The following is a 16,354-nucleotide window of genomic DNA, read 5'->3' as shown; positions in this document are numbered from 1 at the left end:
GTTGGCCTGAGACCCCTGTATATTCTCCTTGAAAAGTGGGCTGCATTGTAGACACACTGCAAAGATTCCTTTAGCCTCCTTGAGCTAAGTTCTTTTATTGTTTTGTGAGTTTTGTTTTTGGTACTAGAGATTTAACCCAGAGGTGCTTTAGCACTGAACCACATCCCCAGCCTTTTTTTTTTTTTGAAACAGTGTCTTGCTCAGTTGCTGAGGCTAGTCTTAAACTCAAGATCCTCCTGCCTCAGCCTTCCAAGCCTCTGGGATTACAGACGTGCACCACCATGTCCAGCTCCTTGAGTAAATTCTAATTAAAATGACTTATTTTCTTCTTAGATCCAAGCTTCTCAGTTTGGTGGAAAGAAAAAGAAAGGGGAAAATGCAGAATAAAGAGATTATTCATTTCTAAGTTCTGGAGAAGGTTGATGAAGACAAACAGCCCCCCAAGATATTCACCTTTGAGAGGGTGAGGATAGAAAGGAGGAAGCAAATTGAAAAAGGGACCCTAACTTGATATAATACACACTGATACCTTGGGAATTGTGTGAGAGAGGAATAACTCTAAAAGGAAAGGAACCAAGCACTAATCACTCTGAAGCATTTCCGCCCTCTCTCCCTGCCTCCAACAATATGCTTTTCACTTGGAGTGCACCCATGAGGCTGTGTATGAATGGGGATTCCTAATGCAGACTTACACGGACAGAGCAGTCTTCTAAGCATTATGTCATTTTCACCCCTCAGAACCCTATTCTGGTTATCCTAGTTCTACTTGTTAGAATTGAGCCTGGAGACGCCTGCCTGACCAACGTCATGTGTGAATTAGCCTGAGATGATGGGTTTGGGTCATGATGGGTCTAGTTCATGGTCTTCATGAACTAGAAGCCAGGAGATTGAACATGCACCCTCTCAGATGGAAAAGAAACAGATAAAACAGGTTGATACATTTCTCATGAAAATGTATCTGGAAATATATTGACTGTGTCTTGAGGTTAATACACATTTTTTGTATTGAGAAAAATTAATTATGATCAAGAAATGAGAAATCAGGGCTGGGGTTGTGGCTCAGAGGAAGAGCTCTTGCCTGGCATGCATGAGGCACTGGGTTTGATCCTCAGCACCACATAAAAATAAAATAAAGATGTCATGTCCTCCTACAACTAAAAAATAAAAATATTTTAAAAAATGAGAAATCAGTTTGTAAATTTACTTGCAGAGAATTCCCTGCCTGCAGAATAAGCTCTGGTATGACAATCCTTCTTTGACTAGATCACTGTAAGTGAGGTAGAAAGACAGCTGAAATAGAAGCTAAGAGAAAAGGTGTTGCCAAAACCTTCTCTGTTTCCAAGCCTATATACTTTCCTGATTTTTGTATAATTTGAATCCAAAGTGAGTTTTTAACTTCTTGAGCCTAGAGCTTAATGGATCATAGGAGTGTGGAACTAAAGCTAGAGGTAGATTCAAAATTTACTTTGAGCAAAGTTCTCTTATATTGAAGAGTATAGGAGGAATGGGAGTTGGAGTTTGTTTTGTTTTAAGGAGAAGCTATTTGTTCCCTCCTTATTGAAATGGCTGGCTCAGAAATCAGACATAGAAAACTGAAGGCTGGGAAGCCCAGGGCCAACAAACATCTTGAGTTCGAAACCACCCATGCTCATGAACTCTCCATTGGAGTTTTGATGCCTTGAAGTACAAGGAAATCAGACAGGACAGGAGGAACCTGAGCATAGGCATCTTTCAGGCTCTCAAAAACTATAAAAAAATTAAATTGAGTGATCTTTGCATTAAGTTATATAAGCAGAAAGATCAAACAGCAGACCAGCCTTTCAGATCTTATGTTTTCTGGTGGCCTTCTGTGAATCAAACATTCCCTCCCGATACCAGAAGGAAATTGTTTTTCTAGAACCAAGAATTTATTTTCTTCTGGCATCAAAACAAATAAGGGAGAGACACAAAGGAAAAGCATGTTTTGTTACTTCAAATGTTCCTGGTTTCTTGTTCTCTAGGTTACTGTAAAACTCCAGGTCCTTTTCAGTTTGCTAAGTTGAAAACCCAAACCAAAGAATCTGAGTTTCCCATTGGGGCGTCCTTAGAGTTTGAATGTGGCCCTGGGTACTACAGGAGGTCGTTCTCTATCACGTGTCTAGAAAACTTGGTCTGGTCCAGTCCCAAAGATGTCTGCAAACGTGAGTAACTCAGCATTGGAGCTTTCTGGTGTCTGTAAAAGCATCCGTAGGATCTGACTTAATGTTTTCAAATTCTGGAAATGAGAAAAAAACCTTTTTTCAAAAAATGTTTGGGTGGGTGGGAATAAAAGTTGGTCTTGTGGATCATCTGTGAATATTGGTTGAAATGTTCATTTCACAAGAATGTGAAAGGAATATTTGTGGAGATGTCCATTTCCTATGGGAAAGTAAAAAATGAGTGATTCTAGACCAGGAAAAAAAAAAATTGTGTAGGGAGATATAAAGTCTCTTTGAATTTCTTGGTGGGAACAAATCCTTTGAGAAATTCAAAATATACTTGTATGAATGACCTTCATATTTGGTGAAGAATACTAGGCAGAGATAAAACGAATCTGGAAGGGGACTTCTTTTTGAAAGTGGTACTTAGATGGCTGATGATAAAAGACAGTTTGTGAGTTTTCTTAAAGTAACAAAAGCTGTCCCTCTCAACCGCCTAACTGCAGTCAGGTTAGGACTTTATGGGCTAGGAAAGTTCAGATGACTCTAGCTCCAAAACTGTTTCCTTCCTATAGGAAAATCATGTAAAACTCCTTCAGATCCTACGAACGGCTTGGTGCATGGAGACTCAGACACCCAGATTGGATCCAGAATTAATTATACATGCAATAAAGGGTGAGTTGGCAGCAATATCTCTTAGCCCAAGAGTTCTGGAACAGCAGTGCTACCTTCATGGCACTTCTCAGAAAGGGCAACTCGCCTATTACTGCCTGATATTAAAAGGTATAAACTCGGATATTTAACTCCCGATTGAAATGAACAACGGTCTGACAAGATTAAGTGGAAATGTGTGTCCTTGCTGAAACCAGGGCAGTGTAGATAAGAAACGTGAGGCATTCACTGGGAGGGAGCTTGCAGTCAAAGCATAATAATAACCAGGTGCAGTGATTCATGCCTGCAAATCACAGAGACTTGGGAGGCTGAGGCAGGAGGATCACAAGTTCCAGGTCAACTTGGGCAACGTAGCGAGACCCTGTCTCAAAACATAAAAAGGTCTGGGGATAAGGTCAATGGTAGAGTACCCCTGGGCTCAATCTGCCCTAATATAAATTTTTAAAAAAATTAAGCATACCAACAACCCTGATCCAGAGAGCACATTCATATACTACAGGGCGAAGGACAAGGCCACGGAGCCAGAATCAGATTTTCATGGTCAGCACTGTGCCTAGTATAATCCACAGTAAGGCCAAGAAATTAAGAAGCAGAGTTGTCCACTAGGAGTTAAAGTATCCATTTTGATGGTGAGAGGATGGGAAAGAGAATTAAGAAATGCTGGATACAATAGCTAGGTAAGGATGGCCTTTAGACTCCCCAAATTGCCACACAGACATGTTGTAAGGGGCCTGATAGGATGTGCACACTATGATTTTTTTTTTCTCTTTTGCCATAAGGTACCGACTCATTGGTCACTCGTCTGCTGAATGTATCATCTCAGGCAATATTGTCAGGTGGAACACAGAGCCACCAATTTGTGAACGTGAGTTTAAATCTGCTTGTCCATTTATCCCACCAGTTATTCCTAGAGTTGCCCTCTCCCTCCGAATTACAAAGAATAAATCTCATCCCTCTTGGAAATCATCTCTTTCCAATATTTGAAGAATATAGTTACATCCTTAAAACTGTTCACAGTGTTCCAAACATCTACACCCACCTGAATTTTGTTTATTTTTGTGTATAACTTGTTTTAAACTAAAGTTCTCCCTAAGTATCTGCACAAGATTGGCTCCAGGACCATCTGCAGGTAAAAAAAATCCATGGATGCTCAAATCCTGTCTATAAAATGGCACAGTGTTTACGTATAACCTGCAGGTATCCTCTCATATACTTTAAATCAGCTCTAGATTACTTATAATATCTAATATAATGTAAATGCTATGTTAATACTTTTTATCTTGTATTGTTTGGGGAATAATGACAAGGGAAAAAAATGTCTGTACCTGTTCAGATTTCTCAAATAGTTCAAATATTTTAAATACCCCATTGATTCAAACTGTGGATTCAGAACCGGTGGCTATGGAGGGTCCATTGCATAGTCCTCTGCTCATTTTGAACAGCCCAAATTCCTCTTTGGTTGATGAAACACTTCCTACTTTGAAGAGCATTCTCTTTAATGAAGTAAACAAAAACAAAGTTAGTTACTTCCTCTCTGTCAGCTCTTCAGATCACAGCATCTATTGAAGCAGAGCAGCTTAGCTTTCTCCTTATCCCTTGTCTGAAAGGTGATGTGCCATCTTCCCTGTGAGCTCTTTGGAAGATGAGCTTCCCTCTTTGAAGAGCATAGAGGAACGAGCAATTGCAATTTAACAAAGAGCATAAAAGAATATAATCTTGGGTTTGGTGATATCGTGGGGGCGTCAGCAACGTCAAGTCCAATTGGTAGGAGAATAAGTGGAACACACTCTGTAGAAGGCTAGTATAGGATGGATATTCATCAAAACTCTTCACTGCATGCATCTTTTTTCCCCAGCGTTTAAAATTTAAGTATTTTTTTTACATCATAAATAAATGGAGCATAATTTCTCATTCTTCTGGTTGTACATGATGTAGAATCACACTGGTCATGTAGTCATATATGCACAGAGGGTAATAATATCTGATTCATTCTACTATCCTTCATACCCCTATACTCCCTCCTCTCCCTTCACTCCTCTCTACCTAAAGTACCTCTATTCTTCCCTAGCCAGCCACTCCCCCGTCATATCAGAGAAAATATTCAGCCTTTGGTTATTTGGGATTGGCTTATTTCACTTACCATGATATTCTCCAGCTCCATCCATTTAACAGCAAATGTCATAATTTCATTCTTCTTTAAGGCTGAGTAATACTTCATTGTGTGTATATATCACAGTTTCTTTATCCACTCATTTGTTCAAGGGTACCTAATATGGTTCCATAATTTAGCTATTGTGAGTTGAACTGCTATAACATTGATGTAGCATGCATCTTTTAATCCAGTATTCTACCGTTTGTGATTAATTCTTAAAAAAAAAAAGTGCACAGGGGTTTGCAAGGATATTGCTATGTAAATATTATCAACATTACTCTTTGCGATTAAACAATGGTGGGAAAGTCATCTAAATGTTGAGAATTTTCTGGAATTAGTTACAAGAACGACATGTGTTCTACTATAAAAATAAAAAAATGCTTAAAATACACCATTATGAGTTATGGAGTCAATAGAAACAACTCTTTGAAATGGAATCATATGACACATCCTTATACTGGCATATTTTTTATCCAGCAAAGATATTTTTTAAAAATATGCTTTGTGAGGGGGGCACCTGTGTGGGAGTATACATGAAAGGTTACACATTAGCTAGCTGTATTTTCTAGAAAATGACTTTAAAGATGATTTTAACTATATTTCATACAATTTATCCAATAAATTTCTCCTTCTTGAATATATTCTTAAAGATTTACAGAAATAAGTTCCCAAGATGAGGTTTATCTGACAATAAGTAATAAAAATATCTTATGTATTCTAGGATGACTTAAAATGCCTAGGAGTCAGCTATTACTTGAGAATTAAATTTGTCCATAAAATTAGCTGTGCTTCATATTTTTTAAGGAGTAGCATTGTAATACACTTTCCCATTTCTTCTGTATTGAGTCAATATTGACAAAATATATCTTTATTCCTAATATGCTCATTTTCAAATTTACATATAGCAAGACACAGTATTCAGTTCTGATGACATGTGAATCAGCAATTAGAACATTTGATAAAGGTATTTGACTAAATACTTTACATATTAGTAAAAAATGCAATAAAACCAAATGCCTTCTACAGAGAAAGAAAGAAATTCACAATTGTGAAAGTTAAATCCTCATTTAAAATGAGAAACAAATATGTGGGATATAATAATATATATGAACACATTTTTTGAAGTAGCGGTAACTAGGAAAAGCACAACCCATAATACTGTGGGTCACCTAATCTGCAACTGTGCAAAAAAATCATGTCCCTATATTAGCAAAGATGTGAGAACAGTATTATAAATGCATACTTTTCAGCAATTTGGAGATGTTTTTAACTGATTATCAAAATTTATAGTTAAATATAACTTTAAGAAATCAATATTTTGCTGAATTTGTTCTTTTCCCAGGGATTCCTTGTGAGCCACCTCCAGCCATTGCCAATGGAGATTTCATTAACACCAATGGAGAAGATTTCCTCTATGGAATGGTAGTAACCTATCGCTGCAATGGTGCAGACAGAGGGAGAAAGCTCTTTCACCTCATGGGAGAGCCCTCCATATACTGCACCAGCCATGACAATCAAGTTGGCGTCTGGAGCGGCCCTCCCCCACAGTGCATCGTACCTAATAAATGCACCCCTCCACACATTGAAAATGCAATAATGCTAACTGAAAACAGAAGCTTATTTTCCTTAAATGAAATGGTGGAGTTTGGATGTCAGCCTGGCTTTGTCATGAAAGGACCCACCCAGGTGCAGTGCCAGCCCCAAAACAAATGGGAGCCAGAGTTACCAAGCTGCTCCAGAGGTGAGTCTGGCTGAGGCTTAAGAGAGGCCTAAAGGGCATGAGTTGTTGGTGGACTGGGAGATTAATGTGTGCTCTGGAGGAGGGATGTGTGGTAAGCAGGTTGAAGAGTAAATATGAGGGGAAGGAGCATGAAATTAAGGGGCGAATGTCTGTCCATTAGTACGTGTGTATGCATGTGCGCTTGTGTATGCTCCCCTTCATTTTGAGAAGCAAAAGCTTAATTAGCCAAGAAAGGATATCTCTGGCACTCCCCTGTTGACAGTTCTTGGGCACAGTCCCAACTGCAATCTCTTTCAATCATATTAACAAATGTTATGGACCTTCTCCATGCAGGCCATGTGACACCTCATAGGCATCCTCTCACTTTGCCTCTTAGAACAACACTTGGAAAGAGTGCTATTCGCATACTCCTTCTATAGTGAAGCTAGTTTGGTCTTTTGGCGGCTAAATGAATTGTCCAAATCACATGCCACTAAGTGACACACTCAGAATTTTTAAAAAGCAATTGTGTCAGACACCAGGGTGTGACTGCTCTGGTTCTTGCCCTGTGTCTGTCTTCATCTATCAGTGAGAGAAAGAGACTGGCTTATGAAAACAGATACAGCATCAGAATCATGGCAGACACCTTAGAGTTTGTCTATAATGGTCCACTTCCAACATTTTTCCCTTAGGAATCTGAAGTGAAGAGCAAAATAACTTGCTCAAAGTCCAACAGGTTTTCCACTCATAGACATAGATTAGTTGATGTTAAAATGTTCTGAGGCTGTCAAAGTGTTAAAATGTTAAAGTGTTAAAAATGTTAAAACGTTAGAGTGTTAAAATGTTACAGTGTTCTGAGCTGGGCTTGGTGGCTCATGCTTGTAATCCCAGCAGCTTGGGAAACTGAGACAGGAGGCTTCAAAAGTTCAAAGCCAGCCTCAGCAACTTAGCAAGGCCCTAAGCAACTCAGGGAGATACTGTCAAAAAAAAAAAAAACATATATTAAAAAGGGCTGGGAATGTGGCTCAGTGGTTAAGCACCTCTGGGTTCAATCCCCAGTACCAAAAAAGTAAATAAATAAATAAAAAGAAAGAAAGAAAAGAAAGGAAGGAAGGAAGAAAGGAAGGAAGGAAGGAAGGAAGGAAGGAAGGAAGGAAGGAAGGAAGAAAGAAAGAAAGAAAGATGTGTTCTGAGGCCCTAGGCACCCACAAGGGCCATAAGTCAAGGTACACTCTAAGTCTCTAAATAATATGTCCTCTTATTACAAGGACTGGCTTATTGGGGGATTTCTTTTCTTGATGGGTCGTCTTATGTTCTTCGGTCTCAATAGTTGCTTAGCAGTGAACTGGGAGGTGTTATGGCTAATACTTAGGGATATGGAGGGGTCTGAGAATTCTTCCACCAAACCAAGTGTGCAGTCACTAAGAGAGCAGCTTAGAGGACAGAGAAATCTAAGCATGTCCAGAGGACTGCACATTAGTCACAGTGTGCTGTAAGGAGGAAGGGAGGGCTGGGGATGGGGCTCAAGCGGTAGCGTGCTCGCCTGGCATGCGTGCGGCCCAGGTTCGATCCTCAGCACCACATACAAACAAAGATGTTGTGTCCGCCGAAAACTAAGAAATAAATATTAAAAAAAAAAAAAGGAGGAAGGGAAATCTGTTAAATAGGCTCAGGTCTAGGCGACCTTCTCATAACCTGAGCCATAAGTCTGAAAATCAGGATTGCCTTCCTAGGATATATGCAGGTGGAGAATCCACCAGGACTCATAATTCTGTACTGGATAGTCAGAGCTAGGAGAAGGAACCTCATGACTTAGAGACTTACGAGTGAGGTTTTTATTTCTCTACCTCTTACTAGCTATAAGGCCTTGTTACATCTCTTCGTTAAAGTGCTATCTCAGTAAAATGAGGGGGTGGCATATCATTTGACCTTCTCTGTAATACTTGAACCCATCTGTATTAGTCAGCTTTCTGTTACTATAACAAATACTGACATAAGTCAACTTGTAGTGAAAGAAAATGATTGTTTTGTCTCACACTATAGAAGGTCTCACTCCATGGTTGGTTTTCCTTATTGCTTTGGGGCAGTACATCCTGGTGGAGAGCAGATAGTTAAGCATATTGTTCACTTCACTTCATGTTGGGACATGAAAGAGAAGAGAAAGACCAGGGTCCCACATCCCCTTTGAAGCCACACCCCCAGTGCCCTAAAACTTCCCACCAGGCCTCAGCTCTTTTTTTTTTTAAACTGATCTGGAACCCCATCCACAAAGACTTCAGATGCTGGACTCAGGTCATGTTATTATTTTTTTAGTTTTTAAATTTTTTTTGTAGTTGTAGATGGACAGAATGCCTTTATTTTATTTGTTTATTTTTATGTGGTGCTAAGGATCCAACCCAGTACCTCACTTGCTAGGCAAGTGCTCTGCCACTGAGCTACAGCCCCAGCCCAGGCCCAAACTCTTAAAGGTTCCTCTACCTCCCAGTCTTACCCCTGGCTGGGGACCAAGCCTTTAACAGATGGCCCTTTGGGAGACATTCCATATCCAAATAATCGAAGCCTTTAAATACTATTTCCTAACTCCTTGAAAGGTTAGGGGTTAGCACATCATTTCTCCAAAACAAACATGGAATTTGGACTTATTCTTTCCACATAGGGTGTCAGCAACCCCCAGAAATCCTGCATGGTGTGCATACCCCAAGCAACAAGGATAACTTTTCCCCTGGACAGGAAGTGTTCTACAGCTGTGAGGCAGGGTATGACCTCAGAGGGGCTGCTTCTCTGCGATGCACACCCCAGGGAGTCTGGAGTCCGGCTGCCCCCACATGTACAGGTGAATAGACTCATTGGGTTTTCAGATCATTCTCTTTGCCCCTCACACACAGTCTTAACTTCTTCTTCTTCTTTTTCTCCTAGTGAAATTATGTGATACATTCCCAGGCCATATCCCTAATGGTCGTGTGCTATTGCCACTTACTTTACAGCCTGGGGCAAAAGTGACCTTCATTTGTGATGAAGGGTGAGTATGACTCATCATAGAAACCAGACAATGAGGGCTAACTTGAATTCCAGGGTTAATACAAGAAAGAGGCAGCTGACCTAGTAGAAAAGAAGTATCCAAGTAGATAACTTCTAGAAGGATAGTTTTGAAATCAGGGCAGAGAGTCAGTGGAATCTCTATAAGGAGACAAGAAAAAAAAATAACACATGTAATTCAATGTTAAGCACAAACACAGATACAATTGCTGATCTTGAGTATTGGGGTGGAATTTGAAGTGAATGGATAAATAGTTATTTGGAGGCAGAAAAGCAATGTTATGGAAAGTTTGCTAGAAAAAAATGTTTGATGAATAAAACAAAAAATTGCCAACTGATAAGTCAGATAAAGTTTAAGACGGTTAAAATCAGTCCATAGTGGAATTCATAATAGTGTATGGATGCGTGTGTTTTCAATCATATGTCTTCATATCAGTGGTGGCTTTGATAGCGGGATCATAACGGTCAATGCTCCAGTTTGGGGTGGCATATAAATGTTTATGTGAATCTACTCCTGTTGGTGGTATGCACTGTCAGTCTGTGAGACTCAGATTAGGCAATCAAGAGGTAAATTTTAATAATTTCCAAGAAATCTTTGGCATTTATAAACTCCACCACCCAATAATGATTTCTGATTTCAGAATGATTTTAGATTTCAGCAGATTTCAGGAAAACCACAGGATCCAACAATAACATTTCAGGGTGGCAGAGACTCCTCCTCCTCTCATGCTTCTTTTCCTAGGTCATTTGGTTCCGTGTGTTCCCATGAGCCTCCTTCTGGCCCTTTACATTTATAATGCCTAGGAGAACAAAGCCTTACCCTCTTTACCCATGTTCTCTGCTTTGCTGTTGTTCCTCCTGACCCTATAATGAAAATTAGCAGGATTCAGCAGGCCATCAGTGAGAGGTAGCCTCTGAATGTTATGAGTCTTGGGCACCTGGGGAAAACCTGGTCCTATGCCCCTAGACGATGGTGGGCCATGGAGACTGTATGACAATTAAGACACCAACTCGGATCACTTTGCCAGTCCCAGGGTACTGAGATTCTTTAGAAATTTTGGCTTCTGAGTGTCTGCCAGCTACTGAATACAGATTCTAAGGAACTGAGAATTTTAGCTGGGCCTGCACCTAAGAACCAAATCCTCTTTAGGCTAAAGTGAGGAAGCCGAGCATCTATTACTGAAAAGATACAGGGTGAGATGGAAATGGCTCACTCACTTTATTTATTTATTTTCTTAAGGTTTCGATTAAAAGGCAACTCTGCTAGTCATTGTGTCATGGCTGAAATGAAAAGCATTTGGAATAGCAGTGCTCCTGTGTGTGAACGTGAGTAGAAAGAATAACTATGCACCTTGGATAGCTCTCCTAATTTTTTTTTCCAGTTTGTTTCACCTCATGAAATCACCTATATTCTGGATCTTTAAACTATTGATTAAAAAAAATACTTCTTTATTGGAAAAATTTCAAGAGAGGTCTTATAGGTTTTATAGATCATGTGTTTATGTCACTAATCTATAAATACATAGTTTGAGGATAATGTTGAATTTGTGCAAAAAATGCAAGGAGAAACTCGAGGACATAAAGGTAAACCAGATTTTATTTGTTCATTTATTTATTAGTTGTGTAGTTAAGGAGTAATCTCTCTTAAATTTTTATGCACTTTTATCTCTTCATGTATCGTGGCATTTATTCAACCTGGTCACCTGTGGTATTCACTGACTGAGGACTACCCATGCATCAGTTCTTTCTATGTGTGGAAAGAATAATAAACACAAAAGACTCATCTCTGCTTTTATGACATTTATTTTCTAATGGGAAAGAGACAATAGACAGGAAAATAAATAAGTAAATTTTTTTTAAATATTAGAATATATAAAATGGTATGTTCAATAGTGATGAGACATAGAGAAAATAAAAGAGTTAATATGATAAATTATCATGGGAGCTAGAGTTGTGAGCCAGTATTTGAAATGATGAGGTACCCCACATTTCTAAACCACATACTAAAAGAAAACATGATAAAGATTCAGAAATTGATAAACAGAAAAGTACATGTCTTATATACAAGACATTACCAATGTATCCTACCCTGTGTCCTAGAACAAGGAAAGATTTTTTAAATTATTTTTTTCTTGTTGATTGGAAAATGTTTATTTAAATATGGATTTTGTTAAAATATCTTGGTAAAAATGTATTTGGATATGTTATATAGTGAACATTATAGTGAAACTTTATAAGAACATTCAATACATAGGGAACTCAGATAGCCAACAAACTCAATCTTTCAGAGACACATAAAACTGAAAGTAGTTATATAAGTAAATTTTGGAAAAACACAGATGGACACAACTCAGATATGAGAAATCCATCTTTGATTTACCTAAGATCTTTATTTTATTTATGCACAATTCTGATAAACTTGAATTCCTAAATTCACCTCAGATTAGAAGCATCAAGTTAATTTCCAGAAGAGAACTGCTTCAAACACATACACTAAAACCAGGAAGAAATGACTACAGATAATTTTTAAGATAAAACCAAAAGGTGGTTTGCACGCGGTGGCACAGGACTGTAATCCCAGTGGTTCGGGAGGCTGAAACTAGAGGATCACGAGTTCAAAGCCTGCCTCAGCAAAAAGCAAGGTGCTAAGCAATTCAGTGAGACCCGCCCCCCAGCCCTATACAAAATAAGCTGGGGGTGCTGGGGATGTGGCTCAAGTGGTAGCGCGCTTCATTCGCGGGGCACTGGGTTAGATCCTCAGCACCACATAAAAATAAAAGAAAGATGTTGTGTCCACCGAAAACTAAAAAATAAATATTAAACAATTCTCTCTCTCTCTCTCTCTCTCTCTCTCTCTCTCTCTCTCTCTCTTTCTCTCTCTGTCTCTCTTTAAAAAAAAATAGGGCTGGGAATGTGGCTCAGTGGTGGAGTGCCTTTGGTAATCTATAATTACCAATATTTTCTGGTGACACCATTCCATATTTGGTATTGGTTCTGATGATAATGGTCTTGAGTCACCAAGAGAGCTTTATATCTACTAAAGATGATAATATATGCCTCATGAACTTCACAAAAATTTCCCTGGAACTTAAGGTCTCTGAGGACCCAAACTGTCTCATACCCCATTGTCAACACAAAACTCTTTCTATGCCTGATTTAAAATAGGTAATCAAATGGTTGCCTAAAAAATTAATTACTTTCTGAATTCATTAAAAACTTAGCTATTTAAGGGATCCAGGCTTGTGTTTAAAACAAAAACAAAAATAAAAACAACTTTGGGGCTTTTGCAAAAAACGATTGGGTTTTACCTCAGTTCATTCTCAGCAAAAGTCTCAGATTCAGGGGGCTGGGGTTGTGGCTCAGTGGTATTGCCCTCGCTTAGCATGGGTGAGGGCCTGGGTTCGACCCTCAGCATCACATAAAAATAAAATAAATAAAGGTATTTTTTCCAAATACAACTAAAAAATAAATATTTTTTTAAAAAGTCTCAGATTCAATGTCATCCACCTTAGATGTGTTCTTTCTAAAAGAAAAAAAAACTATTAATAATAGTCACAGGGCACCAGTATTTCTCATCTTTATTGACACTCTATTTAAGTTCTAGTAGTACTTAAAACTCTTGTCTTCTTTCTAGAAATATTTTGTCCAAGTCCTCCAGCCATCCTTAATGGGAGGCACACGGGAACTGCTTTGCAAGATATTCCATATGGAAAAGAAATATCTTACACATGTGATTCCCACCCAGACAGAAGGATGACCTTCGACCTCATTGGGGAGAGCATCATCCGCTGCACAAGTGACAATCAAGGCAATGGGATTTGGAGCAGCCCTGCCCCTCGCTGTGTGCCTTCTATTACTTCTGGTCAGTATCCACTTCCACATATCTGAATGGGTTGACAATCTAAGCGAGACTTTCCACATTTCTGTAGCAACAGTCAATTTTGCTTGTGAACATGACTTTGTTATGAATGGCAGAGACAGTAATACCTCTCAGGTGAATAACATTTAGAGCGGCTGGGTTCCTGGTACAGTGGTATGTTCCTACCTGTGTATAGTCTCAGATACTTGAGAGGCTGAGACCAGAGGACTACTTGAGCTCAGGAGTTCAAGACCAGCCTGGGCAACATAGTGAGACACCTTCAAAAAAAAAATAAAAATAAAAATAAAAAGCCAACTTGTTGTAAGGCCAAGTAGGTAGAATTCTGGCGGCTCTTCCTGTAGGGTAAGAATGGGATGAGAGCAGGAAGAGGGGTGGAGACAGTCAGTGAGGTCCCATTTCTGTTGAAAATGTTTTCAAATCCCTGAAAACCAATGTGGAAAGAAATACTCTTGTGACATCTCTACTGCCAGTTGTCTTTACACTGAACAGACAAGAGCACTGAGCAAAAAACACATGTCAATGGCATAATTTACCATGGGACTGGTAATGCTACAGAAGAAATTTTAAAAACTCAGATGTCAGTATTTACATGCTTTTTGTTACTGGCAATGTTTTGTTCAAGCCACTGCCTGCATTTGGATGATCCTCCACCTCACCATTAACAAAGGTAGCTCAGGCTGGGCGTGGTGGCACATGCCTCTAATCCCAGAAGTTCAAGAGCCTGAGGCAGAAGGACTGAAAGTTCAAAGCCAGCCTCAGCAGTTTAGCAAGGCCCTGTCTCAAAATTAATAATAATAATAATAATAATAATAATAATAATAATAATAATAAAGGACTAGGCATGTGGCTCAATGATTAAGCACTCCTGAGTTCAATCCCCAGTACCAAAAAAAAAAAAAAAAAAAAAAAAAAAGTCTTTCAGGATGCCCTGGAGATGTGGAGGTTAACGTTGTGCTTTTAGTCTATGTAGCTTTTTCCTTTTATATGACCATTTGACTTTAAATAACTGTACCAGGTAATCTTGGTTCCTTTGTGGCTGTGATTGCCCACACAAAGTCTCTACCTCCAGTAAGGACAGAATAGCACTGAACTGATAGTTTGTGGATACTTATAGTACTTCTGAAAAAGTTTGCAGAGGATTGTGTTCAAATGCAGTCATCTACTCTAAAGAATCAGCCTTCTCCTGATGAGCTAGCTGTGAGTGGCTTATGACCACCTGCCTGTCTTAGGTCTTCCGGTGCCTCTAAGCCAGAGATATTCATATTGGTGTGTTCACACTTCTGCATTTAACTGGCTGCCTTTTCTTTTCTCTGTGTGGGAACTCGTTCTCAGCATGCCCACATCCACCTAAGATCCAGAACGGTCATCACATTGGAGGACATGCTTCTTCATATCTTCCTGGGATGATGATCAACTATACGTGTAACCCCGGCTACTTGTTGGTGGGAACTACCTTCATTTTCTGTACACACAAGGGAACCTGGAGCCAGTCTAATCATTATTGCAAAGGTATCTCAATTCTTGATATTTCTCATTCTTTCTGGGTTGTTATGGGAAATAGATGCATGAGGTTAATCAGGCTGAAAGATCATTGAGATTACTGTCATTTAATAAGGTTGGGAGAGTGGTGACGTGAATGTCCATGGGGGGGAGAAAAGCAGAACAGAAGGTAGGAAGGAAGGCTTCCCAAGGATCCTTAGCTCTGCTCTGAAAGTGAGGATAGTGGGTGAAATTTCCAGATATCGGATAGGCATCACCAATTTCAAATGCTTTGCTGATTTTTAACTAATTGCTCTAGAGGATCTCAGAGGTCACAGATAGTCCTCACAAATACCCTTAGAAGATAAGTTAGAGACTAGAAGCGTCCTTTGCCATGAGGAAAACTGAACCAAAAGGGAGACAGTTAAGTACCTTGTCCATCTCACATGAACAGAGAGGTTGAGAACAATTACTTCCTAAAATTACTGAGTATGGAGCCTCCTGATACTAGAAAAAAAACAAAGATTTATTTTATTTGCTCCCTGGAGCCAGTCCTTCAAACTATTTCCTTTATTCCAGCTTATCTGCAAAAGCAATACCTGAGCCCGGCATGGTGGTGCACGCTGGTGGTTCCCAGCAGCTTGGGAAGCTGAGGTAGGAGGATGGCAAATTCAAAGCCAGCCTCAACAACTTAGCGAGGTCCTAAGCAACTTAGAAAGATCCTGTCTCTAAATAAAATATAAAAAAGACTGGGGATGTGGGTCAGTAGTTAAAGCACCCCTGGGTTCAATCTTTCACTTAAAAAAAAAAATCATCAACACTCCATTTAAAAATATTTCTTGGTAATGTTCTATAAAGCTCCAAATAGGAAACTTAAATAATATTCTATAATTAGACAGGGTTCTGAGGGTTTTTGTTATTGGACTCCAAAAGAGTCCGATAAAGCAGGATTGTCACTTGCCATGTTTTAGAGGAGGAAATTAAGGCCAGAGAGAGGCACTAACTAGTCCGTGTTAGGCAGCCCATGAATGGTCGTCTCAGGATTGGACCCCTGCTCAGGCCCTACTTTTAAACACTGCGCTGTACACTGCGCTGTACACTGCGCTGTATACTGTCTCTTTTCAAATACTATTCTTTTGACTTTACAAAAGTGTAAGTTAAGTGCTTTGGCTACTTGCTTCCTTTCTTGTCTGTTCTTTCTTTTTAGAAATACTAGCCTCAGGGCAGGGATAATGTAG

At 39.3% G+C, this 16,354-nt stretch overlaps 1 protein-coding gene across 1 annotated transcript in view; it reads left to right on the top strand.

The window, feature by feature from the left end:
* The window catches only part of CR1 (complement C3b/C4b receptor 1 (Knops blood group)), a 60,381-nt gene that overhangs the window by 29,017 nt on the left and 15,010 nt on the right, over positions 1 to 16,354 (top strand). Inside the window, exons 10-18 of the mRNA XM_081297000.1 lie at positions 2,001 to 2,180; positions 2,753 to 2,852; positions 3,629 to 3,714; positions 6,344 to 6,742; positions 9,378 to 9,554; positions 9,638 to 9,740; positions 10,998 to 11,083; positions 13,392 to 13,619; positions 14,970 to 15,146. Coding sequence (XP_081153126.1) covers positions 2,001 to 2,180; positions 2,753 to 2,852; positions 3,629 to 3,714; positions 6,344 to 6,742; positions 9,378 to 9,554; positions 9,638 to 9,740; positions 10,998 to 11,083; positions 13,392 to 13,619; positions 14,970 to 15,146 — 1,536 coding nt within the window. The remainder of the gene's footprint in view (positions 1 to 2,000; positions 2,181 to 2,752; positions 2,853 to 3,628; positions 3,715 to 6,343; positions 6,743 to 9,377; positions 9,555 to 9,637; positions 9,741 to 10,997; positions 11,084 to 13,391; positions 13,620 to 14,969; positions 15,147 to 16,354) is intronic.

This window comes from Spermophilus citellus (genome assembly GCF_964194105.1).
Source record: "Spermophilus citellus genome assembly, chromosome: 6".
Taxonomy (NCBI): Eukaryota; Metazoa; Chordata; class Mammalia; order Rodentia; family Sciuridae; genus Spermophilus; species Spermophilus citellus.
Note: the sequence above shows the minus strand (reverse complement) of the source record. Positions and strands in the feature narration are given on the sequence as shown.